Source organism: Squalius cephalus, assembly GCF_949319135.1.
Source record: "Squalius cephalus genome assembly, chromosome: 15".
NCBI lineage: Eukaryota > Metazoa > Chordata > Actinopteri > Cypriniformes > Leuciscidae > Squalius > Squalius cephalus.
The window spans coordinates 11,063,888-11,074,439 of NC_137136.1; the positions used below are offsets into that span (position 1 = coordinate 11,063,888).

The 10,552-nt window shown below is 39.5% G+C and overlaps 1 protein-coding gene across 1 annotated transcript; it reads right to left on the bottom strand.

The window, feature by feature from the left end:
- Positions 1-3,250: 3,250 nt before the first annotated feature.
- On the bottom strand, positions 3,251-5,617 carry cited4b (Cbp/p300-interacting transactivator, with Glu/Asp-rich carboxy-terminal domain, 4b). Its single transcript, XM_079895779.1, has 2 exons — positions 5,454-5,617; positions 3,251-4,709 (listed from the first exon to the last, which is right to left on the bottom strand). The coding sequence occupies exon 2, from the start codon at positions 4,699-4,701 to the stop codon at positions 3,934-3,936; it is 768 nt and encodes a 255-aa protein (XP_079751905.1). The 5' UTR covers positions 4,702-4,709; positions 5,454-5,617; the 3' UTR covers positions 3,251-3,933.
- Between the last annotated feature and the right edge of the window lie 4,935 nt (positions 5,618-10,552).

Here is a 10,552-nt window from a genome sequence, read left to right on the forward strand (position 1 = left end):
GTATCGACATTTTAATTTAGAATCAACACAGAAACAAAATATGTGTGAAATAAGATACTAGTAACACTTTCGCGGATATTCCGTATCATAACAAGCAAAGCGACTGAAAAAAATGCTGCGCTGCCAAAACGCTCTCAAGCGCCCTAGCTAGGTGTTTTCAGCAGAGCGCCTGTCATTTTCAGCTGGCTAAAACACACGGCCTAAATGCTATTGGCTATTTGAAAAGGGGGTGGAGCCATTCAATATGTCCCGCCTTAGGCATCATACAAAGCTGTGCGTACCAAGGCACTTCAGTGGGCCTTTAAGGAAGTGTGTTATAAGTGATAACGCCAAGTGGAACCGCAAAGGATAAATTTGTGCATATGAATCCCATGCCACGTCAAAGAAGATATTCAAAATAAAAGTTCTAAACTTCAACTAACTAGTTCGTTGGTGGGCATAACTTGTATTTAGATGTCTTCCAAGGCTTTGCACGCAAATACGAACACACACAATTACCAGTTCGAATCGTTCTGATGAATCAACTGAATGAACTGAATCCGTCAGATCGGCTACCCACATTCAGCTGCTGACTACTCATTAACTGACCTGCAATGCGTTGTATAGCGTCATTTCTTCAATTACTGTTTGATGTAACCATTAGGCTGCTCTTGCTGTGCTGTCAGATGTTGTTTGCAGATATTTTAATAAAATGTCTGACTATATTTTGTTCTTGGAACAACATCATAGAAAAAGAATTGAATTAGTAAACACCTTAGCCACAAACTGTTGTCAGGAAAGCCCTGTGTAAGAAAGAGAGATTGCTGACTCTGTGACATGCTGTAAGAGGGGGTGGTCTTCAGGATCCCTCATGGCTACTGGGTAAAACCCTAAAGAATTTCCCACACTACCCATCTCAATTTCAGTAAGTGTTTTTTATTTCATTTTAAACAAGACATTTCTTGTTTTACGACCTTGCCATTTGCTCATTCTAGTGAATCTGAGGTTGTTCAGAGAGCTCACTCAGAAAGAACAGTAGGTGTGTGTTCATGTGTGTGTTTAGAGATTATTGTGGGTGGCCTCAGAGAGAGAGAGAGACAGCAAAAAAACAGTCAACAGTAAATGTCTCCTGTCACACCCTGCTTAGCGTATGTCTAGTCTGGTTTCTCAGAGGTGGATTTACACCAAGTGTTTGACAAAATATGATGGCGTAATACTAAAAGGCTTTAGCATTCCAAGTATTTTTCAAAAAATTATAAGTTAATTATGATAAATTGCTGTTCTGTCGCGTTTTTCTCTGTGCAAAATAATCCACTAAGAACTGAAAGTAATAATCGGTCACACCCAGTTCCTAACAGACGGATCAGTGGTGCCATCTTGGGCCTGGCCGAGGAGGACGCCCAGAGATTTTGCTATACGGTTCTCATTCACACAATAGTTGCATGTTCCATTCCCTAAAAAAGTAGCCACACACACCTTCCCTCTCCCTCTTGTGCTCATACACCTATATTTATCTTTTTAAATTGTAAAGTTCATGAAGACAGCTGAATTCCCCAGAGAAGAGGTGAGATTACAGAAACATCTTTGAACTGAAAACCCCCACCGTTCAAAAGCATGCAGTAGAGTTTCTTTTGAACTGTATCTGTCAATAAATGTTGGATTAAATGTCACTTGGCACATGTCACCCTTACAACTTGTTTACATTGTACTCATGTACAGTACAAGCATCAAAACAGGCCATTCTACGAAACAGGTGCCCGTTTTAAGTGTTTCAAAAAGGCCTTAAACATTCCGACATTTAAGTCTTAAATAAAATAAAAGAGAAACAATAAATATTAAAATATGTGCAGGACCATTCAAAAGTTTAGGGTCGGCTTTCTTTGTCTTTGAAAGAAGTCTGTTATGCAGATCTAAAGACTCAATCAGTGAGAAATCAGACAAGAATGACATCCTGAATGAGAATCTGTACTTTTTCAGTCTGAACACACTACAGGTTAATCCACAAGCACAACATTAGGCATCTAATTTAGCTGCTTACTGGTCCAGGACTATAAGCACAATGGATTCACATCAAGATCATCTAAAGGAAAGACCATCTAAGGAAAAGGGCAACTCAAGAACAAGCCAGAGACTAAAAAACAGTGTAGTTTTTGAAAATAAACAGGGTGGAGCCAACACTGAAGCACTCCAATGGTGTCTGTTCATTCTTTGCAAATTACCTTTCACAGGCATTCGTAGATTGTATTATTAAGGCTTATTTTGATAACACAGCAATCAAAGAGGAACCCAATACAAGTGCTACTACCAAGTAACCTCAATTTACTTTCTTCAAGCCCTTCCTCCGCTGAGGAGGAACAGGAAGTGACAGTGGAGCGTTAACGGCTTGTCACTGCAATCTTCACCCTTCCCCCCCGCCCGAACCCCCTCACCACAGCATGTCCGTAAATGGACAACATTTTGCCCTCTGTTCCCAGGACAAAATGCACAGACCCAGGGTTCACACAAAGCCTTGTAATGTCAAGGTAAGCACAGATTAACCTGGACAGTTTCCACTACCTCCCCCATACACACCTTTACATCTGAAAGTAGGTAAAAAGTTCTTGCTTTAAAAGCAGACCGATAAAAGACCTAATAAAGCATATGCACAAATGGACAGTAGTTATTTGAGTGCAGTTCAACCACTTGAAGCATGAAACTAGTTTGTTTTAAACCAAAAAAGGTTGGTAAGTGGAACCTGTGGTGCACCAACGATTCTTAGAACTATCGCTAACCTAGACAAACAGCTCTTAAACAAGAGTCATAGTCACGGTTTCTCTCACTTTTGCACATTTCAGTTTTAACAGTTAAAGGGATAGTTAACTCACCTTCAGTCTTTTACAAACCTTAACAACACAAACCTTTCAGAACACAAAAGACAGTTTGAAGGATGTTTTTGTCCTTACAATGAAATTCAATGGGGTCCAAAACAACATTGGACCCTATTGACTTGAGATGGAAAACCCACCTATCAGACACTCAAAAAATCTTTTCTGTTCCACTAAAGAAATGCATAAAGTTTTGGAACAATGAGCCCTTTAATGATATCGGTACATAACTAGCAGAGGAACTGCTTTAAAATTAGAAAAGATCTTAGATTAAACAACAAAAAAAAAAAAAGTAACATGTTAAACCAGATGAAGCTAAGCCAAGTTTTAGATTCTGTAACTTCTCAATTTCCTTAGAATCCTTCACTCGCATCTTTTCAATTTCCACAAATAAGATAAGAGATTGATGAAAAATTAGGCCAGAGTTAAAACATGGCCATCTTTATTACAAGTCACACATAGGTTTGAGCCCTCTTGGACTGTTAGGGGTGGGGTGGGAGACAAATAAATAAAAGCAACTTGATTTAAGGCAATTCTAAAGCTTAGACAGACCATTGTATCAAGACAGGCATTAACCACTATTGTAAACAAGCTGTGGTTTGGGTTTACTGAAACTTTACCGTCCAACAAAACATTAGACTTACAGTTTGAGTCAGATGGACAAAGTTCTGGGTCTAAATGATCATAAACAACAATTCAGCAATCCCATTCTGGAAGTTTCCATAAACCACAGGCTCTTAATGTCATGGCTGTTCTTTTGTTCTATGTTAATACATCTGATAAGCAATAAATAAATACATTTTTAAATGTAAAACTGCATTGAAGACAAATAAGGTTTGAGTGTCTTTACATTGCACCAAGTTCACAGTTCTGAAGCGTTGTTACATTCATCCACGGAACGCTGCCCAGCATTCCAGCCAGAAACAGAACTGTAGTCCTGACAGGAGCTTTACCACCCGTTTCTGTGGACAAAGCGGCATCTGATCACCTCTTGTCTTGGTGATGGCAGTCACAAAAAAAAAAAAAAAAAAAAAAAAACATCAAAAGAGCAACTTTCTCTCTCGCCTCCAAGCGTCCATACGGTCCGGTCTCAGCAGCTAACAGTGCTTGGCTGTTGTTTGCTCACAAAGTCTGAGATAAAGTCAAACTCGTTCTGTCCCAGGAAGAGTTCGGGGAGTTCCTGCACCCTGTCCAATCCTAGCTCCATAACCAGCGATGTCAAAACCTCTTCGTCGATCAAATCTGCGTCCATGCCGTTGAGACTGAGAGCCGGGCCAGCTACATGCTGCATGTTGCTCAGCTGGGCCTGACCCATGCGGAACTGTGCCACATTCCCCATGTGGTTGCCGTTCATGTGTCCCAGCGGGTGTCCATGATACTGCGTGTTGAGTTTCTGAAGGTGCATGCTGGCCATGAGCTGTTGGGAAGTGAGACCCCCGGTCATGTACTGTTGTTGTTGTTGCTGTGGTGGAGGCTGTTGCTGCTGCGCCTGATGCATGTGGTGGTGCTGTGGTTGATGCTGCTGATGCTGCGGTTGTTGATGCTGCTGCTGAACATGATGCTGCTGCTGCTGCTGCCCCTGGTTGTTGTACATCATGTTCGACTGCATTTGGTGGTGACCCATCTGTCCATTCATAGGCCCCACCATGTTGGCCCTCTGGCGCATGGCGGCCTCCATGTTTCCCTGAGGCCCCGCTCCATAGTGCATCATCTGTCCGTTGGGCATGGCTCTCAAGCCGGGCTGGGGTGCGTGCTGCTGAGGGCCTGCCTGCAGGCCTCCATTCATGCCCATCCGGTAGCCATGCAGACCCCCATTTCCCTGGCCGTGGTTCATGGGCATCATCATGTGCTCTGCCATAGAGTTTCCTTTTATTAAAACAGATGAGATTAGACTTAGAATTGAACTGGTGACAACAGAAAGAAGTAATTTTACACTCAGCCAAATCGATACAAATTAATATATGTATGCAGTTTAATTAGCCACATAATTGTTAACATTCAGCAATCTTATTCAGCCTCTTATTGGACAGGTAGGAGAGGTGTTTGACTTTTTTTAACCCTCCAGCCCACCTGACTACCCACTCAACACACTACAACCTCTTAAGATCCAATGGTGCACGTCCAAACAACACTTTTGAAATTGACTGGGGTATTATTCTCCGTTCTAAACCGTCCACACACATAGCCTTATCTATTTGCCATCTAAATAAATGCGAAGTATTTTTTTAAACACTGGATCTAAACAATGAGGATAACTGAAAATGCATTTTAATAAAACCATTAGTTTTGTTTGAAGAAGAAAAAAAATAAATAAACGCCCCATTCTATAATACAACCCTGTACTTTACACAAAGAAAAATCAAAGAAAGCAAAGCATAAATCCAAAGAAAGTCATCGTGCAGTCAAGCAAACAATGGATCTGCCACCCTGAGCTCTAAAGCACTGGCGGCGTCTCAAAATCTAGCGAGCTGCCTACCTAGATAGCATTTTGGGCACCACGGTCGCGTGCAAACGCTGCACGCGCTTTTGACGACTAAAATGCTTTCTAGATAGGCAGCATGTGTTTTGAGACACAGTCCGTGAGTTTCTCAAGCGTTTTGAATCTCTTACCCCGTGTTCTATGATCAGTGACTCCGCCGCGACAGGACAATTGAGCTTTATCTGTTAAAAAGCCTCTGAAGATTTATACTTTATATTCCACAAGGTGAAGCTTCATACTCCAACGGACCTACATACAAAAGAACGCTGCTCACTATCTTCAAACGAGTGTGTGTTTTCTGGGTCAACTCCACGGGCTTATATACATGAGAAAAGCGAAGAGGTGGAGCTATCGTTCACTCTCTATCCTTTGTTGCCATTGGCCCTGCTGCTTAATATCAGTGTGCAAAGAAACCCCTAGCGGTTTCTGTCAAACACTGGCCAATTTCTGTCCACAGATTTGGGTTGTTTTTCTGTTTCTGATTTAAAGTGAAGAGGAAATCCCTTCAGAAGAAGTTGATCTGTGTGATGTTAAGTAAAGCTAGAGAGAGGGGACTTGAGGTATGTAGATAGATAGATAGATAGATAGATAGATAGATAGATAGATAGATAGATAGATAGATAGATAGATAGATAGATAGATATGTACAATCTTGAAGCTGAATATATACACACTCACACATATATGAGTGTGTGTGTGTGTGTGTATTTTATGTATATTATGTACATAATGTTGCAATGCAATTAAAGCTTCTTGCATCTGAATCTGGATAAACATATCTGGTATGCAAACATGAGTTTTGGACAAATAATCTTATTGTTTATCTGTAAAAGTCCTTACATGTTGTTCTCCAGATCTGTTTTTGTTATGGTCGGTGTGAGTGCTTATACATTAGTGTGAGTGTGTGTGATCTGGCGGCTCTGTGGCAGTCCATGTGACCCAGCGCTCTGCTGTGCCGTGTGCTGGGTGAGAGAGAGGGGAGGGGAAAGGAATGCTGGTGCTATTCTGGGCCACCGGCTGAAGTGGTGGTGGTGGTGAGCATGCAGGCCTGGGCTGCATGTAATTTATTGGAAGTTGCAGATCACAAGGTTAATGGTGGGATCGCTTCCTACCTGTTCGGTTCTGAGGATCTTAATGAAGATACTGTAATGTAGCAAGACCCAAACTAGGCCCTGGTCACTTGCTCCAAGCACAACAACACTGGGCTTGTCTGTTTGGGAGAACAGGGAATCAACATCCTCTGTTTGGTCACAATAGCTCTCTGTTTACCCAGAGGTCAACACTGGTCAGAGCAGAACCTCACACCTCTAAAGAGCATTATCTCTTGACAAATTAACATCTCAATTCCAGTGTCTTTGTTTCGTGTTATTGCCAAGATCATGGGTGTAATTTGTATGATAATCTGTTAGCACCTTCAACAGCTTGCTGCACTTCTAAAGTGTTAAAGACACATTTTGTGGTGTTAGGAGGTATGTGACAGAAGTCACATCAGTTTTACGTCATAGCTCAAGACAAGTAATCATGATAAGAATGTTTTTTTGTTTTTTTCACCTAGCCCAACTAAAATATTCAGCTTGTACAGAACTGAGCAAGATTATCTTCAGCAAGACCAGCTAGTTTATCTGGAAATTAAAGGTCATCTTGAAGCAGAGCTGAAAACTGTGTTTATAGTATATTGGGCTTGCTCATGATTATAATGCTAGTCATGTGATTATGGATCATCTGGCATCACCATATCCAAACTCCTTGAAGAATACTGCTCTGTATCGAGCTTCTGCAACCTGAAGCATAAAGTACATAGCCTACCTTTTCAAACAGTTACTAAATAGAGGCACGCTCAAAGAAATACATCAATTATTTGCTCTATATATTATTTTCTTGTAGTTTTATATTGATTGTTTTGGTCCTTGGTATTTTAATCACTTATTTCATCAGGAAATTCCATACATTTTTAGCTGACATGTCCATGAGCTTAAAAAAAAAAGTTAAAATAAGTCTTTCAAGTTTCCCACCATGCTTTTCCTTCACTCATTTTATATGGTCCTGTAGTGCGACAAATGCAGTGCTGGGCTGTTACAAGTAATGTGAGTTACGTATTGTAATCAGATTACTTTTTCTAGTTAACTAATACAATAACACATTACTTTTAAATTGATTACAAAATATCTGAGTTACTTTTTGAAATAAGTAACGCAAGTTACTTAGTTTTCCCATTTATTGTCTGCCAGCTCTCCTGTCCCCATGTTGAGAGAAAGTTCAGACGTTGTGTGCGCTGTGTGAACATGATGGTTTATAGACTAAATGTGAGCATGCATTTACTCATCTCATTTCCACAAAAACAGATTCAGTGTTCCTCAAAATGAATAAAAACAATGAAACGCAATCCTGCAATAATTAAAATGTTAATACATAATTTATGTATTTAATCTCACTTTATTAATGTCTGTGCTGTTGACCCGAAGTAAGAGTCTTCTGCCGAGTCATTTCAGTTTTGATGTGAAAGGGCCTTTACATTTGCAAAAATAGAACTTTTGTTATTTTGTTATTAAAAACAAACAGTCCAGCCCAGGCAAGAAAAAGTAACGCAAAAAATAAAATAACGTAGTGCATTGCTTTCCATAATAAGTAACTAAGTAATGTAATTAGTTACTTTTTTTAGGGAGGAACGATTTTTTTAGGGAGGACAAATGAATTTTAAAAGACAATATATTATAAATATTTAATTAATTGATACAAGTCTTTAAGTCGTTAATCGACACCGTTTTCAACTAAAAACGGGAAACGTGTTTTGGGGGCCTGAAAATGCGAACTTTTGAAAACGGGTTTCAAAGTGCTCGTTTTTGAAAACGACACTGTTATCTTCTCCGTGTAAACTATAAAACTAAGATTTGTGAAAAAGTGACATCATGCACATGCATATTACGTGTTTCAGTCTATAGGCGTGTAGTGTTTCTTCACAAAGTGACATCACCAACTACTTGTCTGGCAGCATAACACAGCATTTTATTTGTTTTTGCAGATCTGTGTGAACGGGGATCATTTTGACAATGTTGTCATCTATACACGAAAAACACAAAAGAAAAACTTCTCCATTTCTAATACATCATTGTTGGGCAAACGTACCCCTTAAGTAATAAAAATCATGAAAACAGCATGTCACACCACATGGCATGTTATCTTCTCTTAACTTTTTAATGTTAATTACTCCTTTTTGAAATTTTTGTTGTCTTTTTTTTGTATTTGGAGTTGCACCCCAGTCAAATTAGCGGCAACTTTGCTAATGGGATCCAAATAAAGAATACACAAAGACTTTCACCAAGCTTGTTTGTTTGTACAGTGTAAGATCTGTTTTTAATAATCATTTATCTGGAGTCAGGTGTTCTGATTCTGCAACGGAATAAAGCAGCTGTGGTTAGAATCAATATTTTAGTGAGAATAATCACACCACATATTCACAATTACCTGTGCATTAGACCTCATCCGCTCCTCGGGGCAGACGCACAGTCCATTGAGAACTCAGCTGTGGCGGCGTATTTACCTACAATGCCACAGCTCTGCAAGGGTGTAGATGTAGACATGGGAGATTAATGTCTATTGACACACAAACAATTCAAAACATATGATTAAGCTTAGACATGCCAGTGGATATCAGCAGCACCACAGCCCTAAAGACTTGCCCTACAGTTAGTGGTTTATCGCCCAGCTTATACACCTAGTTTGCTGGCTTGTTCATACAGTGTGTGTGTGTGTGTGTCTGGCCAGCCAGCCGCGGGCTCGTCCTCCCCCACACCTGATTAGCAAAGGCAAGAAGCTGGAGGAGGGGCCAGCCAACTGCCACCAAGAGCCGCTGCTAGAGGACTCAAGAGAGGCTAAATACAGTTGATAACGAGACTGTAGATTGTATATGTAAAATTGACAGTTTTATCAGACTGGTTTCATTTACATGTTCACCAAATAATTATTGTTTGTTGTGGAGATGCTAAGCTGTAGGCTTATTACATAGCCTACTTTTTTAAATTCACATTCTTGTGCTTATTCAGAATGACTCGTCAGTCCACATTATTCCAAATAAATAAAGTTTGGTATCATCATTTTTAATCTATATATAATAAATTCATACAGTTCTCTTCGTCTGAAATGATTTTGCCTTATATGCTGATGTCACTTTAGGCCTTTTGGCCCATTGGATAACCAATATTGCTAACCAATAGACAAATATCTGTTGTAGCTCACTCTAATATTCTGGTATGCAACACCAACTTTTCACGGTAATTCCTGAAATCCTGTCCTACAGGATTAAATTGCTTGTTTAATTTGGAAATACACACCCATCCAAAAGTTTGGAGTCAGTAAGATGTTTTCTTTCTTTTTTTAATGAATGAATTAATGAATTAATGAATGAATGAAAATGTTCAGCACAGACAAAGAATCCCGAAAATGTTTTTCAGTTTCTTGAGTCCCAAATCAGGATATAAGAATGATTTCTAAAGATTCATGTGTACATTCATGTCCATCACAGTAATAAATAAAATTTTAAAACATAATAAAATGGAAAACAGTTTTAAATTGTAATAATATTTCACAGTATTACTGTTTTTACTATATTTATCAAATAAATGCAGGCTTGGTGAGCATAATTCTTTTTTTTTTTTTGTCTTCCCAAAACATCTTACCAACCCCAAATGTATGAACGGTATAGTGTACATCACATTGTGGAAGTAAAAAGAATAAATCATAGATGTTACAGCATGCTACAGCATATGGAAGAGTTTTTTGTTTGTCACTCAGACGCTTTGCCCTGAGAAGATCAGACTCTGTTACAGCCACCCCAACCCCCTCCAACCCAGTTACAGAAACACTTCACTATCTACCTTGTTTATTTAGCTCCAAAATGACCTCTTGCTCTCTCTATCTCACAAGAGTTGAGCAGCTGGATATTGGTGCAAAGCTGTTGTTTTCAACCTTGTTTTCAATAGGTTTCTTAGTAAGGGATGGGAACTCATTTTCATCAGTATCCCGGCATAAAGTTTTGAAAGAAATATGTGTCAACAAGGTCACATCAGGTCAGGGTTTGGGTGCTGGCTGCCTTATACAAGTGCACTCCCAGTAAATACATGACGCAATTATGAGTTGCAACAGTTAGAATATAATTTAGCTGTGCGATTTGTTGTTGACTTCCAATGTTTGGTAATGTCTTTAAAAACAGCTAAATCAGTCAGAGTATTAAATA